This window comes from Nannospalax galili, unplaced genomic scaffold (assembly GCF_000622305.1).
Source record: "Nannospalax galili isolate Female #2095 unplaced genomic scaffold, S.galili_v1.0 scaffold586, whole genome shotgun sequence".
Classification (NCBI taxonomy): domain Eukaryota; kingdom Metazoa; phylum Chordata; class Mammalia; order Rodentia; family Spalacidae; genus Nannospalax; species Nannospalax galili.
This window is the reverse complement of record NW_008355363.1, coordinates 2,531,039-2,558,185: the sequence shown is the minus strand read 5'-3', so window position 1 is coordinate 2,558,185 and position 27,147 is coordinate 2,531,039. Positions and strand designations below refer to the sequence as shown.

At 33.6% G+C, this 27,147-nt stretch overlaps 1 protein-coding gene across 1 annotated transcript in view; it reads right to left on the bottom strand.

The window, feature by feature from the left end:
- Pcdh11x (protocadherin 11 X-linked) overlaps positions 1–27,147 on the bottom strand; it is a 771,559-nt gene that overhangs the window by 669,184 nt on the left and 75,228 nt on the right. The window contains exon 3 of the mRNA XM_008852463.2: positions 15,338–17,830. Coding sequence (XP_008850685.1) covers positions 15,338–17,830 — 2,493 coding nt within the window. The remainder of the gene's footprint in view (positions 1–15,337; positions 17,831–27,147) is intronic.

Genomic DNA, 27,147 nt, shown 5'->3' with positions numbered 1-27,147 from the left:
AATACACCCAGAAATGTAAAATTGTACATACATGCTTCAAGAACTTGAGATAGGAAAAGAGTTAAGGCAGATTGGGTACTTGTTGAGAGAAATTTATTTCAGAATTATCCAAAAATGTAAACCTGAGCAAAAAATAAATACTGTGTAGTTCTATTATATACAAGAAGACTAAAAAAGGCCATATCTTAATAATAAAAATTCTTTTAATGTCCTAAGGGAAACACTTCAAAAATCCTGTAAAAATATAAAGAGAATGTTTGTTTATTAGAATGTATTAATGTGGTGTTTTTGCTACATTTTTGCTCTTATCCTGTTCTTCAAATGTTTTATTTTTCATTTTTATTTTATGTGTATGAATGCATTGCCTGCATGTATGTAGGTGTAATGCCTGAATAGGTCAAAAGATGGCATCTGATCCTCTGGGACTGGAGTTATGGATGGTTGTTAGTTACCATGTGAGTGCTGGGATTTGAACCTGGGTCCTCTACAAAAGCAGCCAGTGTTCATAACTGCTGAGCCATTTCTCCAGCCCCTATTGTTGCATTCGTTACCTTACTTTTGTATTCAACTTTACACTTCATTTTCATTTTATGATGTTTCTGTGTTCTCAAAGAATATTCCCCCGCCCCAAATACATTAAGTCTAACAATGCTAGTGGCTGCTTTTATTTTGTATGTTGAACAGCTGAATTGAAACATTTTCTACTCATGGTGGGGTTCTTTGCTTTTTTGAAAAGCAATGGAATGGGGCTGGAATTGTAAATCACTGGTGGAGTACTTGCCTAAAAGTGAGACTCAGTTCATTCTACAACAGAGCATATAATAAATAAATAAAAAAAACAAAATAAAACAAAAAACTGAGATGCAGAGGACACGGAAGAGCACTTACTAAATATGATGTATTTTATGCTAAAAAAATTTTGATGGGGCTGGAGAGGTGGCTCAGTGGTTAAGAACATTGGCTGTTCTTGTAGAAGACCCGGGTTTGAATCCCACCACCCACATGGCAGCTACCAACTGTCTGTAACTCCAGGGCATCCAAGGGCATCTTCTGTCTTCCGCAGGCATTGCACAACACGGGTGCACTTACATACAAGTAGGCAATACAGTCGTACACATAAAATAAAAATAATAAATAAAATATTTTTAAAAAGATACTGTGTATAAAAATATTTTATATAGCTCATGTTCCAGGATCATAAGACTGTCTAGTATACATAGGAAAGAGAAACTAACCGCAGCCAAACTCCAATTTTCTATAATGCTTCCTGTATATAATTTTGAAAAAATTTCTGGCTCAAAGGAGAAAAGGAGGGGGGGCAGAAACAAAGCTAAATTAAAAACTAGGTGGTTAATTTCATCTCCTCTATTTCTAGGAAGCAGGTGGTTATCGGCATACAACATGCATGTGAAGAATTTAAATCTATGAAATTATTTATATGTATTTTGTCATTTTGAGTTGTGAGTATATGGATTTTGAATTTTCAAGATCAACTCTCCCATGTTACTGTCTGAGGGTTATCTACAGTGGGCATCTCATGGTTTTCTCCATCTCTTTCTCCTCTCACAAATTTGAGAACATTGATTTTTGTCAGAGAGGGGAATTGATGAAATTATTTTTCCTTAGGACAGCCATTTCACTCAACTACTTGAATAACACAATGTATATAAATACATGAAAAGTAGTTGTCAATATCTGTTTGTGAAAAGTCACCATGGAAATGACTCCTTTATTAAAGGAGCAACAACTTTATCTTGCCGAAGAGCATAGTGGTTTTTCTTTGAAGAAAGTACATACTATGATGGTTCTTCTAAAATGCCTTAAAGAAATGAATGGTTGTTTCATCTCTTTAAATATATATTAGATATAGATCAACAAATGGATCAGTATTGTTTTCTTTTATACTGCTTGAGTATAACTTGTGAATAGGAAACAGAACAATCAAAGTATCTGAAGTAGCTATTGAAAATCACTCTACATTTAATGAAGAAATAGAGTGTAGGAATAGTTTCAAAAAAGTAATGATTAAAGAATATAAAATGTACACATATACTTAAATTATTATAATTTTGTAGTAATTCTGTGGTTGAAAATGGAAATAAGTGTGTGATTTTTATGAATAAACAATTCACATAGGGTCTCTAGAGATGGCTCAGTGGTTAACAGCACTGGCTGCCCTTGAGGAGGACCCAGACTCTATTCCCTGGCTCCACAGTCCATAGCTCCAGTTCCAAGGGATCTGATGCCCTTTTCTCTCCTCCATGGGCAATGCATGACAAGGGTGCACTTACATACGTATAGGCAATGCACTCAAACACATAAAAATAAAATAATTCAAATATTTTTTAAAAGGTAAGTAGATTGCAGGTAGAAGGTTTCCATCATATTCCCCTAGGTGTGAAAATTATTTGAATACTTGTCAAAATCAACACAACTGTTCTTCTACTTCACTGGACATAGATGGGCTTTATAGTTGCCCCATAAGATCCTTTTAACCAATACAAGCTCTCAATGTATTTCTGGTAAATTGTAGAGATGATTTATGGAATGATCAAAGAGAATGTTGTGGTCAGAGAAATTGGACAGAGTGTTTAAAAATATAGTATGCATGAAGTTCTTGGAAATAAGACCAACATTTAGACATAATTAACACTACATAGTTTCTTGCAAAACAAAGTAACTTAGTCTTTATACTGTACATAATAAAAAGACAAGATTTTCTTTCATGAGCAACATTTAATCAGATTTTCATTTTGGAAATATTCAGGATACAGTGTACAAAAGTTATTGGATAGATGAAAGTAACAAATAGCATATACTGTTATTTTTAGAATGGTAAATTATGAAGACTGGAAAACATGAGAAAGGGATAGATGTGGGAGGGATTTTAGAGACAAGATCAAGAATTTAATTTGAATATGACTGAGTAGAGGAAAGTATTGCCTTCTTTTGGATGCTTCTTGAGATTGGTTTGACTTATGGCATTTTTACATTGCAAGCTTAACACTGCAAGGCAATTCACTATAGAAACATACACACACACACACACACACACACACACACACACACATACACACCAAATCATTGTGGGAAAGTCTGTTTTGTTTTTAAATCATGTTCTCTTCAGAAATTTTTTGTAACATAGAATTAGATTACTGCTTTTTCTTGCTTTGTTATGTTATGTTTTAGCATACATACAGCTAAAAAATCTGTGCTACAACAGGGGGCACTTTACACTACTAGCAGTCAGGAAGGAAACTCCATTGCCCCACAGCCCTACCCACTAGGATCGATCCTTCATTAGGAGCAACAGCTTTCTCCACATGGTCTTTCTCATAATGAAAGCATGATAAATTCCTCTTTTCTTTGAACTAAAGGTAAACTACATTATTAAGCATTTTAAAATCAAACAAAGACCTAAATATATAACGTCATTTATTAAAAAATAAAAATTTAAATACAATAAAATGAAGAATATAAAAACCTTACTAAATATAATTTAACGCTACAGAGATTACTGTTCTGGTTTACCAGAAAAGATCAGTTACATCATATTGTTGGTGAATAAGGATGTCAGTATATAAAGTTCTAGCTAATTCAGCACAGAGAACTTTTTTACATCATGATGAATATAGGATGTTATTGTGCTAAACATGTGTTAGGATTCCGGATGACATTAATAAAATTGTTAGTCCCGACTAGGAACAAGTGCTTCAAAGAACATCAGAAGAGGAGTTTTTGAAATACAGAAATAATTTTATTTATAGATATTTAATGTAGTGCAGATTCCACACAATTTAAGCACCAAAATTACATCAAATACAATCAAATGTTAGTATCTACAAGCATTCAAGATGAAGGATGTTCTCTCATATTCATTCTAGTATATTCACATAAAACATGTTGATTAGTTTTAGAAATATAGCTACAAATTAAAGACTAAAACTGAAAATTTCAAAGTGACCATTATGAATTCTTGTGTATTTTAGAATTTAACACTTGTAAGATAGTTTTTCTTCTGATGCCATTTTTAGTACTAACTCCTCTCCAAGAAGCAGGGATAATTAATTGAATATATTGTCCAACCTGAAAATTGAGCATACCCTCATGAATATTCCTGTGATACATGTCAATCTATACACCACACTGAAGAGCTTACAAAAATGAATATGTATGTGTGTATGTACATATGTATGTATGTCTGTATGTATGTATCATTTATCATCTATCAATCATCTATCTATCTATCTATCATCTATCTATCTGCCTGTCTGTCTGTCTGTCTACCTATGTATCTATAGACAAGAGGCATATATGTGATAATGGTAAATCCACTGAATATTTTCTTGAAGAAAGCACAAATTAAACCAAGAAATCTATAAACATAGGACCAAGAAAATCTGAAATTTGGCAGATCACTAATGGAGAACACTAAACTCCCGTTTTCACAGCAATAAATTAAGCATAATCGTGTAAATGGAAATGTATTTAGATATGTGTTAATCATAGGAACAGTAGATGGATATCAATAAAGGCAAATTTATCCTCATTTTGTGAAGGCAGACTAAATAAGCAACACAAAGCAATGTTTTTTTTTCATACTTAATATTATTGGGTCTTTAATGTTTGCGGAAACAGGAGAATTTGTGAAGAGAAGTTCTACAGTTACATTAAATTCAAACAACTTGAATGAAAGGAAGAAATAAGAAACATGAGAACATGTGCAGAACACATAGACTATGATAGGAATATTTGTAAATGAGAGAAGCAGGATGCTCTTGGTTTGGAACTGAGGCACAACTTTCTAAAAGACAGTAATATTCAGAATATATATGCAGAATGTTTGAAGATCTGTCATAAGTTGACATTTATGTCACTTTTTCTGTTAGAAGCTTGACAAATATAAACACACATATGCAAATGTGTTTACATATCCATAAACTAAGTCATTTAAAACGTACCGTAATAGAACCACTTAAATTTCAAATTAAAATGTATTTCCCTGTAGAAACAGTTAGTCATATTAATTTCTAAACACGAGTTTCATGTTAATCTTTCAGTTTTTAAATGTAAGAAGAGGCAATTGTATGTTGCTTATCAAATTTGTCCGTACTTTAAAATAAATGTTTTAATCTTATATGCAACTAAAAATTGTATGTGAAGCTGTGTTGTAGCACTTTACCAAATTTTGTTATTAAGTATTAACAATTATCTCTAGCTTCAGACAGTAAATTTATGTACCATGCCAAAAATCTTTTCTTTGTAAAACCAAAAACTTAGTATATAATTGTGCATGTCTGTCTTCAAACTTTGTGCTTTATGAAGTCAAGCCACATTTTCAGTTTGATCAAAATAATTCCATGGATAGTGAAAATAATACTTTACCCTTTTTATTATCATTTAGACACAGCTATGATGTCAACTGGGAAGATATTAATCATTATCTATCAAATAAATAGGCTTTGTGTTAAAAATATAGTTATTCAATATGAACATCACAAATGATGGGTAGAATTTTCCACAAAATGATGTGTAATACAAAATTTCAAATATCAAAATGATCTAGTGATAAGATATCAATGAAATAAAATCTCATAAACTAGATATGCTGGTTCTAGACAATTTTATTTTGTGTATTTTTTCGTCCTTGAATATCATAATGTATTTTTAATTATTTGCTATAAGATCTGGTGAATTTTTTTAAATCACAGCAACTTAAAATCTGAACAATTATTGAACTGCATATATAAACTACTGAAATTAATTTTGCATAAACTAAAAGTGTTTATGTCCAATTTTCATCAGCCGTAATATATTATTAACATAGTGTCTGCATTGATTTTATAATTGAAGTTATAACTGGCATATAATAAAAGAAAAAAACTATGGTTTATTTTTATTTTATGAAGATTTGTAAATAATACCTTTTGTCAGTTTCAAATATGTCTATTTATAGTAGGACAGTAGAGTAAATATAACACAATTTAAACTATTCTCTGACTGAGCAACTAATGAAAACATTTGCAATCTATATTTATTGTTAGATTTTAAGAAAAAGGGCCTGTATTCTTTAAAAGTTAATCACATTTAAAAAAATAATACTGAATAAAATAATAGGGGAAAATGTTCAAATATTTTGTGGAATTCTTTCAGGGGATTCATTTTCATTATTAACCTAATTTGATTATATGAAATCAAATGAAATGTGATTTTTGTTGTTTGTGACAAAGTATTAGTCCTAACTGAATGAAAATTGGGTATGTGAGCATTAGATATAATGCAGCATTTTAAAATGGAGATTTAAAACAATTTCAAAATATCTAGACTGTATGAAAGAGATACATTTTTTATGAAAATATTTGAAAATAAATAATTTGACTGTTCATGCTAAGGGAATTTTGGTAAGCAATCTAGATGCATTCGTTTCAACTAAGAAAGGTTGTTCACCAAGACATGATGTTTTACTAAAGGAAGGTTAGCTTCATGGTGAATGTAATTATCATTACTGTGTACTACATTTCAACTATGTAATCTATGTTATTAGGTGAATTTTTTTCAACCATCTAAAAAATAATGTGCATGATGAATAATGAGAGCTTCAGTAAGTATAACAATTCTATATACTGTGTCGTTAGTGTCTTGACACAAACTGCCTTAATGCAAATGACAGCATGTATGAATTTCAGTGAGGGGGCTATAGGTGGGTGCCAGTGGAGACGGGGTTGTAAAAAGATGATTAAGATTGATTGAAATGTTCTGTATGAAATACACAAAAATTCAATAAAAGCAAATTTTTAAAAATCCTATATATACTTCAAATGTTCATAAACTTTTCCCTGTTCTGACTTTTTTCTGAATTCCTGTCTAGAACTTGCAATGCTAACTATTCTTGCCTTTACTTCTCCTTCACATTCCCTATTCACCAGTCAAGGACCATCTTTTCTCCTTACAGATAAGAGTTATGCAATTTGGGGGTCTTTTAGATGGACCCAATGAAGATGCAATTCAATTGTCTCACCCTGCGTCCCTGTTCATCATGGAAGAAGCCAGTGCGGTCTGCATCCCTATCCACAAGTTGGGTCATCTCTTGAGAGGATGGAGTGATAAGAATAGGAGGTAGGAGTTGGCTAGACAGTTAGGGTACAAAGCCTTCAAAGAAGAGTAACCAGTTTCTTGGCTAAAAATCAAAATGTCCTTGGGCCTCTTAGCAACATACTCTGTTTCAAAGGCCAAAAATGCCAAAAGTATTTGGGAGCTCTTATCTAATTCTTAAAAGATTTTAGGGTTACCTCTTCAGAGGGGGGAATGTTATAGTAGCAAAAAGCCCCATTTAAAAATAAAGAAAAAAAGAAAGAGTACACAAAGGTGTCAGAAAAAAGTGATGGGGAGATATGGGAGGTGTTGGAGGGGAAAGAGTGAGTGTGGATTTGATCAAAACACCTTATATGCATGTATGAAATTCTCAATAAAGTTTTAAAAAATAAAAATAAATAAAAAAGAAAGATAAACTAGTGAAAAACCCCTATATATATTTCATAATTTCAAATGAAAAGAATATTTATGCAACTGCAGATATGTATCACTTCCAAAACTTATAGAATTATCAAACAAAATTAATAAGTAAGTTGTTAAGAACTTACTGGTACAGTTTGATATAAATACAAGCAGTTAAAATTATTCATCATTATTATATAACATCATTTTTCTACAACAAATGTCTATTTTCAGGACAATAAAAGTGTATGGCTATGCTGGCATTTAAAATTCACTCCTAATTAAAAATACCTAATTGAACCACAGATGTCAAGTTCAGACATCCATAATACATGGAAAAAAGAAATTGCACAAGAGTTCTTTTCAAAAACAAAAGTTTTATAGAACTTTGCTGTTATAGCACTTTTGAAAACATTAGAAACCCAAATTTTAAGATAAAGCACAAAATGCAAACTTCATGAAATATTGGATGCCATATCCACTATACAAGACCACTAATAGGAATCATTTATAAAGTGTGACTCAAATTCATGAAAGATTTCCTAAGGTCTATATCATTTCTCCTGAGATCACTCTTCAATAGCGAACCTATTTAGACACGTGAATACGACATATAATTAAACAATGAGGAGTAGAGCTGACTAACTAATGAAATGAGGCATTAATATGTTGGATGGAAATTAAAATATTAGTAAATATTTTCCACAATATTGGTTAAATGAATCTAAATTCAACTTTTCAAAATTGGTCTTAAACTGTATTCGGTTTTATTTATAATGTGATCTGGGTGGCCATCAGAGACAATATAAAATATATAAATAATGGGAGAAACTGACTTTTGATAGTGGAACATAAAGATAGCTTTAGAAATAAAATTGCTTGAATAATAAATTTAAAAATAAATTTGGATTTCACTTTTATTATTTATTTACCAATATAAACTCAGTCGAGATACTTCGTAGAATGTTTACAGTGAAGAAAATACATTGCAGCTGACCAATTAATCAAATCATGATTTATATAGTAAGTTCACCTTAATCTTAAGATTCCTTTCTATCCTTTTTTCAGTAGCTAAAATGAAAGCCAGATATACCATCAAGAATACTTCACTGAAAATGTCCCAGGAGTCCATTCACACCAACACAAGGAGAAAACGTAGTCTGAGACAATTACAATCCAAATGTAATAATAATGGGAGTTAAATTAAAAGTACTACCAAATCAAATGTTAAAAAGTAATAAAATAGTGTTACACATACTTTTGTGGTTTTTGGCTTTTCTGGAAAATTAGTTTCAGTGTTTTCTATTTTATTTTCATATGTGAAAATTCCCTAGTCCATAAGGAAACGAGAGACCATAGGTAATAGTCAAAAGTAGAGTACATTTTTTTTAATCTATGGAACAATTTAAAACAGGGTTAAAACTCAGCTATCATTGGCTTACATAGGTAAATGATTTAGCACAAAGAGGCAGAAAGGAATTGATTTAAAAGTTTCTTTCTCAGTGAAGCTACAGTCAGAGAGATGGAGTCACAACATTAAAAATAAAATATTTTGTTTTAATGTATTGACAGTACTAAAAAAAACATTGGAAAAAGTTTTTAAGGGACTCTGGTTGACAATTTAAGGTATTTTCGCCTTGATACATATAGAAAAAAATGACTAAGAACTATTTTCATTACAACCATAAAGAAATGGTCAGCAAACTTGAAGAAATACGAAGTACTTTCTCTTAGATCTCACAATGAGTAATATAAAAGAGAAAAACCTGGGTAGTCATGACAGAAGCACTTAAAATATATTTAAAAAACAGTTGTATAAAACATTTTCATGAATCCACAATAGTGTACTATCTTTATCCTCATTATATAAATTATTTATTTAGGTTTTTGGTGTGTATGAGTGTTTTGTCTGTGGGTATTAGTGCAGCATGTATGCAATACCTGTAGAGGCCAGAGGAGGGCATCAGATCCCCTGGAACTAGAGTTATGGATGGTTGTTAGCTGCCATGTGGGTACTCGTAACCGAACCTCGGGTCCTCTGCAACAGCAGCCAGTGCTATTAACCCCTGAGCCATCTTTCTGGCCCCCTCATTACGTTCAATAAAATTAAATCAAAACTACAGATTTCAGAAATTGCAACTTATAGCTTTGTAGGTTCAGGACACTGATTTTAGGAACATATTAGGCTGACAAAACTTTTATATTCTGTGTGATGATCTAAATTATACCAGATAATTGGGGTAGAAATGCAAAGCAGTTACATGTGAATAATGTACGCAAAATAAAATTTTACATTGAAATTTTTTCAATAAGTTTATAAATATACATAGCAGTATAATGCATGTGGCATTTCTAATTACTAGTAAAATCATTATATTCACAGTCATTATAATAAATTATATATTTTGAATATTCAGAGACCATATGTGTTCAAGAAACTTGACATCATAAGTACAAAGGACTGTGTGTTGAGTCAATGGCAATATATATCTTAACAGAAACAAAAAGTCTTACCTAAATATTATAAATCTGAGAACTACATTAACTTGAAATGCTAAATAGAGCATGAATCTCTTCTAAATACCTTTACTTCAAATAACATACTAATTTCAATATACATACATAACAGTCATATCTACATCTTTTTACCTAATGAAGAATTTGAAAGAGAAAAGTAAAATTACATATTATATCATGAATATTAGGTCCTTTATACTCCTATTTTGTACCAAAATAGCATGATTTCTTTGATTTTTTATTTTTCTTTGTAATTATGTTAGTAGTGTTAGTAAGGCATTAGCACTTTAAAGAATATAATATAAAACTGTGACCTATCATTCTTTCTTAAACAAAATGTAATGTACACCAAATTTGAGGCATTCAATATTTTGTGTAAAAAGTAGCTAATCAAAGCACTGGGAAAAGTGAATAAATTTCAAGAGGCAAATTACCGAAAGCAATGATTTATATTCATTGCTATAATGTGGGAGACATAAATAGATCTATTTAAATGTTGTTCTAGTGGATCCAATTTTCCCTAGGTAGTTTCAAAATTCATACACCACCTTTTTGATATATAGTATCTGTATTTGTTTTCTCATATGACTAGAATTATATTTCTTTTTAAAATATTTTATTTATTATTTTTATTTATGTATATGAGTGTATTTCCTGTATGCATGTACGTGCACCTGTGCCATGCAACGCTGTGGAGGTCAGAAGGGGGCTTCAGATTTCCCTGGAACTGGAATCAAGGATGGTTCGTATCTGCCATGTGGGTGCTGGGAATATGGAACGCGGGTCCTCTGCAAGAGCAATGAGTGCTCTCAACCGCTGAGCAGTCTTTCCAGCCCAGAATTATATTTCTTAAACATGAAACATTGAAATATGGACTATAAAGAATTTTACATTTGCCTACTCATAAAAATTGAACTTTTTTCACCTTAAATGTTGAGAAAAAAAGAAGCATGAGCACTGCGAAATAATTTTAAAGATTGATTTAGTGGAGCAATTTGATTACAATTAACATAAAGATGGAGAAATATTATTTCACATGATCCAAATCTTTCTGAATCAGAATGGTAGGCAGGTAATTATAATGGCTTTCTCAATAACACTGTGAATGCAAGTTTTAAGTATGTTAGGCTAGAGATATTTTTCATTTTGTTTTTTTTTTTTCACTCTATGTGTGTGTGTGTGTGTGTGTGTGTGTGTGTGTGTGTGGTGACTTAAACATCATTCTCTTGTATTAAATACCTTCAGCGGGTAGATTAGGTAATTCAGCTTCATTTCCAAACTTCCAAAGATGATGTTTGAACTTTTAAGCAGTCATACAGGGCAAGTAGTTCCATGTTTCATGAATGACTTACCAACCATTACTGTGTATAACAAGAGAGGATTATATTACATCAGAGTTGTTCATGTTCAGAGCAAGCAAAGACAGGCAGCTTGAGGGAACTTTGCTATAGCAATGCATTGCTTGTTCCAAAATTTTCATTTAACTTAAAAGTTTTAATTTCCAGTTTACAGATTTAAAAAAAGTACAGGTTATGTTGGACTTCAATTTCAAGGTTTTTTTTCCTTGCCTTTGTAATGGGAGATACAAACTACAAAGTTAAACATCTTAGTTAAATTTTGAAATTATAAATTACTGAAATATTTTGTTAAAGCAATAGAATTATGTTATTCCTAGAAAGTTATATCTCACTGCTGATTTCAATAGTTGATATCCTGGAATCAGTCTAGGGCAAGAAAAATAACATGTTATCAAAATCAGATGGCTACGCCTTTAATTGCCAAGCACGCTAAATGACTAAAGTGACATATTAAACATTTCACAGAATCTGTCACTGAATTCAACTTAAGCGAGTACTATTATATTCCAAGTTAAATTAGAGTAATACTGTACTCACAGCATGGCTTCACTCATGAATAGTAACTGTCTAAACATTTCATCTTTCTGTGCATGCGTGTGTGCGTGCGTGTGTGTGTGCGTGCGTGTTCACATAGCATTTCAAAGTAGGTGTTCTCTCTTGTTCCTGTATGTTTGATGGACACGCATATGTGTGTGTCTGTAAGTCAGGTGTTGGAATCAGGTGAATTTCCTCTATTATTCTCCACCTTTATTTTGTTAAGCAGGGTCTGTCACTGAATCTGAGGCTAAACAGTTTGACTATATTTGCTGGACAGAGAGCGTCAGTGATCTGTCTGTGTCCATTCTCATTCTGAACTCTGCCCCAGCAGTGGAATTACAGGCAAGAGTCACTGGGCCCCACATTTTTACATTGGTTTTAGGCTCTGAACTCAGGTCCTCATACTGGCTACGCAGGCACCTTACAGACTGAGCCACCTGTGACTCACTGTGCTTCTTAGCTCATTTCTAAAATTCTGAGACTATTTCAACTCAAGTTTCAAACATTTGTTGTAGTGGAGTCTCTTGGTTTTTTGAAGTAGTGAAAATGAAATACCTTAAATATATGTTTTAGAATGTAAATGGTATATAGAAAATTTTCTAAAATCATACTTTGATTGCAATTCTCCTCATTAGTGTTCAGCATTCACAGATTGATTTTAATGTGGAAATTATATTAAGCAAGACTTTGTTTACAAACTACATCCTTTTATGTTAAAATTAGCAAAATTAATAAAGTTGATTCTAAAATAATCATTTTTACTTACAATTTTCTATAATCATGCCTAAAAATATTACCTTATGTACTGGATGATGTTAACAGGAGGCAATCTGTAGGTAATGCCTCAAGTTTCATGTTTTACATTTTTACTGCAATGTATACAAAAATTTCTCCCATAGTACATGTAGACACTTATGAAAATAGGAGCAACATAGCCCTCTGGTAAATAATTATATATTCATTTATCCAAACACATTCCTAACATCAGAGTCAGAAAAAATGGGAAAAGTGTATAATTCCCTGTCAAAATGTAAAATTTCTGATAGAACGCTGTTCTTTCTTTCCATGAATGTTTCTAAATGGTTGAGGAATGGCCTAATTGTAAAAATCGTCTTAAATCCTCCTTTTGAAAAACACATTCACTTTGTTTAAATAAATTGGAAGAGTTATGTGTTCTACTGACAGACATATTTTAAGACATTGCCATAATTGTCTCAGTTTTGTGTGACAGTTCCTTAAATGGAAGACAGTTTGAATTATTAAATATTCTTTTTTTCATTGTTCACATATCTTGTTAGCCTTCTATAATATCAGTGACCACAAAGTGACTCTCTTTGGATCAATTATAATTTGAAGAATATACAAAAAGAGCAAAGAACATTGCAAATGTAGTACAAAATATTAATGTTCAACTAATTTTAATATTAAATCAAACTGCTGAAATTGACCAGTTCATGTCTTCATGTGAAGACATTTAGTAATGAAAATGAAATACCTTCAACTAATGGCATCAAGTATATAATTTATTTCTTCATATATTTTCTGCTTTCTTGAGACACAGTTTCACTACGTACCCCAAGCTGTCCTGGAACTCACTATGTAGCACATCCCAGACTGGCATTAATCTCACAAAGACACAATGCCTCTGCATCCTAAGTGCTGGATTAAAGGCTTTAATAAATTCTTAGGGAAATCTGTTAAAAACTGTGATCTATAAATATAAATCACACTCAATATAGTTTTTAAAAACAAGTGATAAATTTATCCTAGGAAAACTTTGTTTTTAGAATATGAAACACTCAAAGTGTTATTAATAACAAATATTTTTGTTTAGAAACATTTCCAATAGGAATTAAAAAATGATAGTGACTGTTTCAGTGGTTTAATATAGGTGAAACATAATGGAGATGTTAGGCACCTGTTATGTTTTTCCTCCGTCTGAGACTTACCAGTGTAAAGAATCATGGCACACATCCAAATTGTGTAAACCACTGTAACCTCATTCAAAGAATAGCCAGAACTATACACTGTGTCTAACATTCTGTTTATCTTTTTCCAACATAATTTAATGGTGGATATATTGCACCAAAATCCACCCACTGTTGAATTAATAACTTACCTTCAATGTGTGATTAAAAGAGAAAGATTAATATTGTTTTAAAATATAATTGTGCATATCCTTGAATGATCTTTAGTGTTCACACCATTCCCAAAATTATGGTAAATTATTTGCATTGTTATCTTGAATCTGGTAGGCCTCTTTAATATTTGTATCTTTTAATGAAAAGGGATATATTTCACTTTCAGTCTATAACCATTCCTTTAAGCATAAATAAGTTCATAAAAGCTTTATTCACTGCAACTGAGATTACTAATTTTCTGATTTACCCTATCAAAATAGTGAGTTCAGTGTGTGGCATGACTATGAGAGAAAAAAATGCAAATAAATTTTATCACTAGACATTGTTTAGGAAATAATATTCTTAAACCATTTAATTTACTTATGAATTTCTAGATAAATTTATACTTATTTCTCCCAAGAATACACATGGGAAAAAGCACTATATAAACTCTTGTTTTCATAATGTATTGAGTTTAAATCTTTGTTTACAAATTTCTTGGATCTTAATATGTTTTTATTTCCCATTGTGCCTATTAGAAAAAGTAAACAAATTCCAGTTTACAAAGTCATTTTCTTTGAAGAAGGTCTCTAGAACTACCCTGAACACGTTCCAAAAATATTCACATATATTACTAATAATCTATAATAAAGTTCTTGCACGCACTTCATTCTCTGATTGAAATATAAGAGTAAGCATGCCTTCATTTTTAAACATGATTTCTTGCTTTATTATGTTAGCTCAGGTTTGATGAAACAATATACTTTTGAGTTAATCATCTCAAAATGACACTCTTTATGGTCAAGAGTTGTAATATGATGTGATATGGAGTTATGGGATAACTTAGTGCCATTTAACCTTGGTCAACCATAGATTTTCCTAAGTGAAGCTATGGTCGCGAAAAGCCATTTATATTGAAGAGAAGAGTATCAGATTCACAAAAAGATTTCCTTTGAGGCATGCAGCTAAGGATTTTCTGATTCACATTCACACACTGGTACCTAGGAGAGTGCTACAACCCTTACTATAGAGTCTTCCCATTGCTCTATATCAGTAAGCATCAGACTGCCATGTATAGACAAAATTATCCCTATTATAACCAATAGTCTGCACCCATTTTCCTTCATTTAGCAGCCATTTTGTTCTAATTTTCAATCAAATGTAGAAGAATTTATGTATTTATGTGGATATTCTACACCACTGGATGGTTTGATCCCTCTTGCAAGTCAATTGAGTCTTTATAATCCTGCATCAACTAAAAAGAATAAAAAAAATAAGTTAAAATTTCACTTAGAAACTTGGATTACCTACCGGTCTGGTATGTACAGACACAGGGGCCTTGAATGTTGTCACAGGATAGTTGTACTCAGAAACGCTGTAGGGATCAGAACTGCTGGAGGAGCACTTGGAGATGGAATCACAGCCTACGAAGGTGTTATCAAGAGGAAGTTCCTGGATGATGTGGTGCTTTGAATTCAGGGGTGTTTCAGGCTGGATCTGGAATGCAGGCTGAGGAGAGGCAGATTTGTAGTGTCGGGCCAAATCAGGGCTGTCAGGCTTGAAGGTGGTAGGCGTAGTACCCCAGTTGTATTTGCCCATGGTTTGCTCTTCCAGCTCAATGGGAAGGTCTAGTGTGACACTGTTTCCATCATTGTCACCATCATCTGGCTTTGCTTCTTCAATAGTGACAAAATTAAGTAGTAGATTCTTGGGGGCATGCTTCTTCTTCTTCTTCTTTTTCTTCATCATCATCATCTGCCTGTTTTCTGGGTTTGGAGTAACCCACTCTGAATTCTGTTTGTTTTTCTGAGAAGCCTTAAGATGTGGTGATTGGCGACATCTTACCAAAGCAGTGATGAAAATCACTAGGATGACAGTTATCGTGCCAGCAACAATGGCAACCACGATCTTGACATAATCACTGCTTGGTGAGGATGCATTTGCTGTTTCAACATTTTGGTTCCCTGGTGAGTCGATGCTTCTGCGCACTAATTCATAAATCAGTGTAGCATTAGTCAATGACTCATTCACAAAAAAATTGACAAGTACAACATTGAAGAGAGAATCAGGTTGTCCTAAATCCTTAGCTTTGACTGTCAGCCGGTGTAAACCAATGTCTGAAACAACACATTTCTCTTTCAATGTGATGTTACCTGATGTTTCATCAATGAGAAACAGTCCTTTTGTGTTTCCTCCCACAATGCTGTAATGAATCTCTGCATTCATGCCAGTGTCATTATCAATTGCAATTACCTTGAAGATGACTGTGTCTGGATTTGTGAATGATGGGACCCATTCATAGGAATAGTTTGATGGAGGAACAATAAAAATTGGTTTGTTGTCATTGACATCAACAACATTTATGGTTACTTTGGCAGTTGACGAACGTGACACCCTACCACCATCTTCAGCCTTTACATAGAAAGTGTAAGATTCTTGTTTTTCTCTGTCAAATGAAATATTTGGTCTGATGACACCAGTCTGTGGATCGATGGTGAACTGATCATTCACATCTAAAATGGACAGGGTAACTGCAGAATTCTCTCCATAATCAGGGTCAGTTACAGTGATTAGTCCAACTGTACCATGTCTTGGAAGGTTTTCAGGGACATAGAAGTTGTATTCATGGTGAGTGAAAATTGGACTGTTATCATTCTGATCGAGAACAGTCAAAAAGACTGTGGCGTTGGTCATTAAGGGTGGCATTCCATTGTCTTTTGCCAGTACTGTAAAGTAATATTTTTCCTGTTTCTCTCTATCTAGTTTCTTCACAGCTGTCAGAATTCCTGTGCGATGATCCAGATTGAATTCAGATGGTGCATCAAAACCCAGCATGTAGCTGATTTCAGCATTACGTCCACTGTCTGCATCAGTTGCACTTATTTTTGTTATCTGGGCTCCAGGAGAGTTATTCTCAGGAACAGAGAGACTTATGAAAGACTGAGTGAAAACTGGAGCATTGTCATTTTCATCTTTAACTTTGATTAGGAGCATGGATGACTGATTTAAAGGAGGTTTGCCAGCATCAGCAGCCAGTAATTTGATGGCATATTCTCTTGTAGACTCAAAGTCAAGAAACGCTGCGGTCTCCAGAAGGAATTGATTACTGAATACTGGTCGTAATCTGAAAGGAACTTCATGATCTGTGAAGCATGTCACCCTACCATTGTGGTCAGCATCCTTATCCATCACAGTTATGAGAGCAATTTTGGTGTTAAGCGGAGCATTCTCTGAAAGAACCACAGTGCCATTGGTTGGATTGACGATGTATCTTATGTCAATTGATGGGACGTTATCATTGATATCTGTAACATTTACCAGCACCATTGCTCTTGCTGGCACCGATCCACCATCACTTGCCAAAACCAATAACTTGTGGCTTGGTGATTCTTCCCTATCCAGTGGTTCTTTGACAGTGATAAGTCCAGTGGTGGTATTAAGATGAAATAGCCTCTTAGCGATGTTGGAGACTAGATTGCTGAAATAAAAGTGTATTCTGGCATTTTCACCTATATCAGCATCTGTGGCATGGAGCTGTGTCACTGAAGAACCTATAGGAGCATTTTCTGGTATACTGACTTCGATTTCCTGTTCCTTAAAGACTGGGCGGTTGTCATTTGTATCAGCAACACTAACTTGCAAAATAGCTGTACTGGATCTTTGGGGAAAGCCACCATCTTCAACTTTTACTTTCATAACGTAAGTATCCTTCTCTTCCCTATCTAACTCCTTTTGAACAATCAGCTGTGGCATCTTGTCTCCTTCTGGTGTTTCAATGATATCAAGCCCGAAGATGTTTTGACCCTGGAAAACATGAAATGACACAATTTAACTTATGATAGTATACCATAATGCATATGCTATAAAATATAAGCAAAGTTATTCTGTTATCTAATAAGAATGATTTCAAATTTCTAGACCCCACAGGACAGTAGAATAACTAAGGAACAAGTGCCAGAATACTCTAGTTCTAAGTCTCAACTCAGTCTATGGCTAATATTATGATCACAAGAAAACTATTAAATTATTCACGTTTGGAAAATTACAGTTGTGCTAGAAGATGCCCAGGTGGAATTTTAATTCATAACATCTTGTGGTAGTAAGTGTAACTTACTATATAAATTACTAAGGGGGCTGAAGAGATGATTCAGCAGTTAAGTGCACTGGCTGTTCTTGTAGTAGACCCAGGTTGATTCTGAGCTCCCACATGGCCTCTAACAAACATTCTAAACTCCAGTTTCAGGGGATCCCATGCCATCTTCTGACCTCCAAGGACATTCCCTGACACAGGTGCATTTACATACATTCAGGCAACCCACTCATACACATAAAATAAAAATATTAAATAAAATATTTAAAATAAATATATTAAAGAAAAAAATACTAGAAAAATATTGTAGAGTAGGTGCAGAGAAAGAAAGCATAGTCTTAGTTTAGTCTATGCAGGAGCAATATAATCTAAAAAAAACCGAAACAAAGTATGAAACTTTATGTATTAATTAATTAAAAATGAGTGAAATATAAAAAGTAAGAATTCTGTTTACCTCTCAATCATACAAAAATAAATAATACAATTTTATTTTACTATATAGGGAAGGAAATATTTTTATGCTATATTTATGTACAGTGTGAAATTTATCAAGCTGAAATACATTATTTTATACTGCATAATGTAAGAAAAAGAATTTTTGATAATGTTATATTAATAATAATAATAGTCACTCATAATGTGATCCAAATAGACTTATTGAGTAATAGTAATTACCAATTAACTTTTGTAGTGATGTTGCAAAGTGGTTTTAGGAAGTTGTGAATTTAGAATATTTCTTTTATGTATATAAAAAATGTTTCAAAATTGTAATTTATAAACATTCCTAATTCTTTATTCTATTCTGATAGTTATTAACATATCCTTTTTATGTGGATAATATGGCAAGAGAATTGTCCTGATCATGGGACCTATCATTGTAAATAGGCATATTTTATTAATGGAATGATTATAAGATGTCAAAATCAATGGCTATCAAAATGTTGAATGATGGTATTGGTATCAGCAGATAAATAGAAATTGCATTTTAAATGGAAGCTTTAAAAATAGCTCATTTATTATTTTATTTTATGTGTATGAGTGTATTGTTTGCATGTAGGTAGGTACACCTGGGTAGTGCAGTGCCCCCAGAGGTCAGAAGAGGGCATCAGGTACCCTGGAACTGGAGTCAGACATGGGTGTTTACTGCCATGTGGATGCTGGGACTCAAACCCAGGTTCTCTGTGAGAGTAGCCAGTACTCTTAACCACTAAGCAATCCCTCCAGTCCCTAAATAGAAACTTTAAAAGGAAAGCACAAAGTAATATTATTTAAGGAGAGATATGTAAGAAGAAACTAAGAAGAGTTATATAAAGAGCAACTAAAATATAATATGGTATTAGAAATGAATAAATTTTATGAAGTTACTTAAGTCCAGTTTTCCAACTTATTACTTCAATACACACTGGACAAAATATGATAGTTTTATAATTAATACTTTTATACACTTATATTTATGGATTTCCTTCTTATATATTTAGGTTTTAGCCTGTTTGCCAAAATTGTGAATTGGGTTACTTTTACACTCAAATTAAGTTTATATCTATTAAAAATCTAAGAAGAAAATAGTATCTTTTGTTTAAGTGAATTGGCAATAATCATAGAAGAAAACATTCTAATTCTCAAGATTATAATAACATGCATGTATCAACTGATGGATAATATCCATAATCCTTCTCTTGTCTCTTATGATCTATCTGTTCCATATGATAGTGATTATCTCTAAAGTAATATTTAAATTTAAGTACATTAAGGTTCAATTCAAAAGTCAGTTTCTAGTCCTTTTAGCCTCATTTTGGGTCTTAGTAGCTACATGTGCCAAGTGGCTACTGAGATAGATTGCACACAGAGAACATTTTTGTCTATGACTACTGTTTTTCATTTTTTTATATTTAATTTAGTTTTATGTGTATGTTTGTGTCAGAGTGTGGGTATGCACAAGTAAGTGCAGAATACTCATAGGCCAGAAGCTTTGGCTCCTCCTAAAGCCAGAATTACAATTAGTCATGAGCTGCACAACATGACCACTGGGAGCTGAAAGCTAGTCCTCTGGAAGAGCATCAAGGGTTCATAACCACTGAGGCATCATTCCAGCCCCTATACCATATTTCCTTAATAAAATATATATTTTCAACCACACTGTTGCAAGCATAATACCTATCCCCCAAATATTTAAATGACTATAAATGACTTATTGCCTTAGATATTTGAACTTCATGTGAATGAATCTTTGAGTTTGTGACTTAAGCTTTAATGGACTATTGTGTATGAACACTGAGTAACCATAGAAAATATTGTTGTTTATATGTATAATGTCTAAGGACATAACAGCCAACACATATAAAGTAGCCATTTGTTATGTAAATAAATGTTTGCTAAAAGGGTAGTTACTAATTTTCAAAGAAAAGGGATGAAGGAATAGCCCTTGTTTATTTATCATTTAAAAGTAACTCTCCTTCTATTATGGAAACAGGACCACTCGGTGTGTATATACATGTCTTTCTGTCTTTATTTTTCAATTCTATGTTAATAAACCTATTCAGATGACAATTTCAGAATTATTTTCTGAAACAATTTCTCTTCTCTCTTTTATGGATATAATAAAGTAAAATTGTCAAGAGCTAGTAAAACTATACTATCTAGTTGAAAACATTTATAAATATTGAGTATTATGTTTGTTATGTAGCAAGGGCATTACTTCCAAAACAAACAAATAAGCAAACAAACAAAAACCTTATATTTGTCAAAAAAATAACACAAAAAGAAGCTTGTTTGATGCATAGTATATGGTATGTTTGTCTGTAAATATAAGGATAGATATTTAGCATATAATAAGAAATTTCATTTGTCTAGAGATATGAAAGAGATAGGGTTTTCTCTAGGCTCTATGTCCTCTTCTGCCATGTATATATGGCTGAGTTCACAGTGTCACCCATGAATTCACTCCCATTGAGAGGGCTTTAAGTACAATTAGGCAGCTATTGATTGCTGCCCAGATAACCATGCCACTACTGCATCAATAGAGGTAGTTTGCAGTGCCAGTCCTTATGGTTATTAGGCTTTAGGGCTAGCTTGGACCATTGATTGTTTTTCTCCCTTGGCAGTGTGCATATCAACATCTAGCATTATGATAGTCAAATCTGTTAAAAGACTTCCAGGTCAGATCCTGCTCCATTTCCTCAAGTCCTGTGTGCCAGCACAACTGGTCAGACAGAGAGAATATATGTCTGAGAGATGCACAGTACTAGGTGGCACATCTACAGTTGAACCTCTACAACTAAGGCTCATGGAACATAGTGGAACAAGGAGAAGAGAGAAAACTAATGCATACCTCAACTCCTCAACTCTCAGCAGTAAAGCTTCCTTATACAACAGAGGGTGATGCACACAAGAGGCCACAACTAGCTAAGTTTTAAAGAATAATAGGATACAGAGTGCATATTCTTGGGTAGGGACCATTGTGGAATAGTTGAGCGGAAAGATTGTAAGAGCCAGGGCTGCTTCAAAAACACAGGTAAGCAGAGGCTTTCAAGAAACTGGAAGCTTGCACATGTGAACTCGTGGCAATAATGGCACTGAGCACAGCACCCATGCCAACTCAACTAAACAAGGGCCCAGAGGGGAGGAGAGAAAAATGGATAATGGGAGGCATGAGGCTGAGGACTATTACAGACTGATTGCTACTGGGTGAGGGAGAGTATGCCTTACATAACATCTCTACGTAGGCTAACTAGACGCCAGTGGACAAATTTTCACTGAAGGAAATCTGGGTGCAAATGCTTAACTGGATAGGATTTAACATGGTGGAATACATGGGGTCCGGTGAGGGGAATGCGTGTGCAAAGATGGAGGAGGAGGTCTAAATTTGATTAAGAACTGTTGTATGAAATTTCAAAAACTGAATAAAAAAGAAAACGTAATAGAGGAAAAATAATTAAACTGAAGCAAATGAAAATAAAAAAGGAACACAAACACCACCTCATGCTGATAAGGATACAAGGTGAAAGCAAACTTTTATTCACTGCTATTGGAAATGTGAATTAGTCTAAACATTATGGAAATCAGCATGGAGGTTCCCTCAAAATTTGAAAACTATCATATGATCTAAAAAAAAAAAGAACACATTCAATCAAAATGCAAAATGTAGAGGAAATGACATATGAAGTCAAATTAATATGGAATTTTGGATTTTGATAACATAAATGATATTTATCTCAAGTACATAAAATTGCCAATTCTAGTTCAGTACAAGAAATTTTATGGACTTTCTAAAAGTTTTTCATGATACAAAAAACCCTTATTTAATATGTGAGTGATATTTTCTTTTAGATTCAAAAGTGAATTTTGGTATTGGAAATGAAAGCCCCCCCCAAAAATAACCATTGAAATTTGCAAAACAATAAACCCGACACTTTAATTCTATGCAGAATCTTGTAAAATTGAAGGCGTGAAAGTTGATGATGAATTGAAATTCCTAAGAAGTATTTGTGATTTTGAAGAAATAAAATAAACTTCATTACTGAATATAAAGTTATAATGTTCTCTTATTGTTCTGGGAAAGAATTACATGTGCCACTGCGGTAAACAATTTTTTTTGACATATGCTCATGCATAGCACCACTTCCTTGCCTATTGGAACATAATAAATAACCCAGCACTTTCAATGTCATAAATCTGGTACAGTTGCCCAGAAAATGAATACCGTGCCAGTAAGTGCTCAAAATAGTTCCAAAGAGATTGGATTCTAAAGCTGAATGAATAAAAGCCATTTATTCTGTAGATTGAGGAAAGGTGGTGGAATGACTAAAATTTCCTTCCTCAGCTTTTGCTGTTGCATGATGCCTCAAGAAACAGCATGATATTTTAAATTTGATGCATTTTTTTTACATTTACTAGTACATTTATGGGCTACAGAAAAGACACTTACAGCCCAAAACAGAGTTAGAAATTGATAAAATCATAATGGTATGGCTATTCTAGAAAACAGTAGGAAAATATTTTAACGTTCTCATTTAAAATAGAGGACACAATAATAAATTTGCTTTCATTCCATAAAAAGTTTCCTGTTTTGCTATATAGGCTGCTAAAACTACTACTAGAGAGACTTTTTTTTGTTGTCCTTTTTGAGACAGGGTCTCCCTGTAGCCCCAGCAGTCCTGGAACTCACTATGTAGACCAGGCTGGCCTTGAACTCACAGAGATCCACCTGCCTCTGCCTCCAGAGTGCTGGGATTAAAGGAGTGTGCCACCATGCCCAGAACTGTTGTTTTATATTTAATAATTTGTTGACATTTAAATTCTAGGCACTATTTCGAGACCATTTCTTTCAGCAGTCATTTGCAGCACTGTCAAGGGAAACACAATAAAAATGGATCCTAAGAAAATAGCTTGAGCTGTTAGTCACATGTATACCAATAATCCTGAAATCACAAAATCCCTCTTCCATTACATGTACAGTAAAGGAAACAGAATGTATAAGAAAACAACATTTTGTCAAAAAAATGAATTTACACGAATAAATTCCTACTAAACTGTGGTAATTTTAGTGAAGCCACATGACACTCAAGATTCCTTATGTGTTGCTCATTTTATTCCGTGAGTTTAGCAAAGACTACTGAGAACAATGTCATTCATATTATTGCTTCATCTTTTTCTTTTTTTAGTGTCACTACAAAGAAAAGGAATTCCTTTCATTGCATAGCTCTGCTATTTTAAAGATTTTTAACACTAAAGTTAGTTTGCATTTGCCTTTTGGAAATGAATAGATAGTAAGAGAAATTCTAGAAAATGAGATTTTTTTTTCTATTAAGTTCTATGTCTTTGTTGACTATATGCCTCTGGTTACTCTACAAGCATAATAAGCATTACACATTATTTGTAATACATCTTTAGATTGAAATATTTACATATATCAATAAATTTATAGTGCCATTAGTGAGAGGAAGATTTAGTTGAAGATATCAAGTCCATGTTTTGTGCATGAAAACAGATTAATAAATTGAACTGATTCACCTATTGAATTCAATATCTTGTTTCTTTCTTTTTGGTCTATTTTCTTTAGGTTTTAGGAAAGAAGATGTTGACTTTCAGAAAAAAAAAAGAGTAAACTGAGGCCTGATTTGTTTTATAAACAGAAAATATATAAAGATGCTTGGTCAACAGTGTCAGAAAATTTCTGGAAAGAAAGTCAGTATATAAGACAACTTAGGAAGGGGTAAACAACATCACAGAACCTAATGCCATGTGACAACATTTTATGTTGTAAATCTCAGGATTTCATGAGTGTTTTTTAAATTTTATTTATTATTTTTATTTTATGTATATGAGTGTATTACCTGCATGTAGGTAAGTGCACCTGGGTCGTGCAATGCCTGCGGAGGACAGAAGAGGCCATTGGATGCCCTGGAACTGCATTTATTGACAGTTGTTAGCTGCCGTGTGGGTGCTGAGATTCAAACTGGGGTCTTCTGCAAGAACAACCAGTGTTCTTAAATTCTGAGCCATCTCACCAGCCCTCATGAGTTTTTTTCCCTTTTGTTTTTGTTTTTGTGGTATTACAACAGAGTCTAGCTATGTAGCCCAGGATGGCCTTGATCTCCTAGAAATCCTCTTGTCATAGTCTCCATAGTTCTGAGATTGTATACATATGACACTACAATCTGCCTTTGAGTGCTTCTATCTCAGAACAATTAAAAATGGTATCATTTAATTTCTACTGGATTTAATATCTTTGAAGTCAAGGAATCTCTTTTTCTTTGTAAAAAGGACTTTGTCACATGATATGTGGAATTAATTTCTTCCAGGTTTCAGTAACTTTGACTTTTAATTATATCGATACCATGATAATGTGGTGACAAGTTTACCCAAAGGAAATAAATTTTAAAAACTTGTCTATGGATTCCATTCCTTCGGAAATGAGTAATGCTTATAAGAATAAATTATGGCCAGGTGTGGTTGCACACGCCTTTAATCCCAGCACTTGGGAGGCAGAGGCAGGAGGATCTTTTATGAGTTCAAGGCCAGGCTGGTCTACAAAGTGAGTTTCAGGCCAGCTCCTGGCTACAGGGTGATCCTGTCTCAAAAAGATAAAAAAAAAAAAAAAGGAAAAATCATATACTTTTACTCATTCCAGATACATGATATCCAAATTGCTAGGAACTAATTAGTGATTGATTACTTCAACTATACTTTTGGAAAATAATTGAAAGTCATTCGTGCTATTGTGCATGACTATTAAAACTTCTGGCATACATATTTTTATATTGTTCTTTGTTGAAATATTGTTCACATATAGGAATTAAATTTCTGGATTATCAACAATCTGCTTTATTTAATTTTTGAGAAGTAAGGTATAAACACACATGTAGAATACTATCTCCAGAAGTTAGCACAGTAAAAACAGCTAAGTATATATTTCCTTGCACATTTCAAAAAGACCAAGTGTGTTTTTTTTCCAGGAGAGATGAAGGATTTGATATTCTAGAACAATCTAGATTTTTATACCTAGAACGCATATTATTTTTTGCTGGCTGTAAGGGTAGTCAAGTTTCATGGAGTGTGGGAAATTTATGATGTGCATCTGGGACATAAGTTAATCAAAGAAAAGAGATTAATGTTCAGGGCATATCCCATTAGGTCACAAAACAAAGAAGATCCTTCTCCAATTTAAAAAAAAAAAAGTATTTATGGCTCTCTCCTACCCACAGGTCTCTCTCCAGGGTAAGTCCATTGTACTCTCTGCACCTTGACTCCCTCACCCTCATTCACCCTCCCATCTCTGCAGCCATTCTCTCCTCTGAGTTTTGGCCCTGCCTCATTCCTTGTCTTGGGGCCCCAACATCTGGGGAACCAATACTGCTTCCGGATCCTTTTCATCCAGACCAACTTAGTGCCTTCTCTGGGCCCCAGGAGCACTGCTTCTGGGCCTGGCCCCACCCTCATCTCCCTCTGCTTCCCTGGGCCTGCACCACCCTTCAGACTCTTTCTGGGACACAGGGGCTGACCTTTCCTCTTCCTGATCCTTTTCATCCAGACCAACCCAGCTCCTCAGTGCAGTCCCCAGGAGTCCTTGGGGCCTCTTCCTGCCCCATCAGCCTTTGCATCTCTGGGTGGAAAGGCCACCAGCTGCCCTAGACCAGCGTCTTCCCTGGGCCAGGCTCCCAGGCAATTCTAATCCCCAAATTCCTGAGGCCAAAATGGTTCCTGGAGTGATCCAGACCTTAGGAGAAAGCCTGAAAACATCTGACCCTCACCTGAATTGGGCCTCTGTGGGAACTCCTGAAGACAAGAGCAATCCTGCCACTTCAATTCAAAAATCAAAAGAGAGAACTGGAAGCTTAGAAAAACCAGCTTTTCATACTCAAAAAGTAAACCACACAGACACATAAAGTTCACAAAAAGAAGCAGACTTAAACGTGAAGGCCAGAGTCTCACACAAAAATCAGAAACTACAAAAGAAATTCACATGTCAAAATCAAAGAGAAAAAATAATAACATGAAAAACCAAAATAACATATCTCCACCAAATGCCAGTAATCCTCTAGAGGAGTACAATGAGAACCCCAACCCCCTAGAGATAATGCAGGACATGGAACTCAAAAGAACAATTATAAATATGATAAAAGAATTCACTGAATTTGAAGAACACAAAAAGAAATCAAAGAACTGAAGGAAGATAGGGATAAAAGTCTGAATGAATTCAGAAAAGAGTTAGAAATATTGAAGAATACTCAGGCTGAAATGAAGAAGGAAGTGAAACACTCAGTAACCCAACTGAAGCAACAGAGAAAGCCTCACCAATAGGGTGAATGAAATGGAAAACAGAGTATCAAGACTGGAAGATAAAGTATATGAACTAGACCACTCAAGCAAAGATTATGAAAAATTTAAGAAATCACAAGAATGGACTATGCAGGAATTGTGTGACATGATAAAAAGAGCAAACTTACCAATCATAGGCATACAGGAAGGAGATGAATCACAAGATAATGGCATGGACCAGATCTTCAACAGAATCATGGAAGACAGTTTCCCA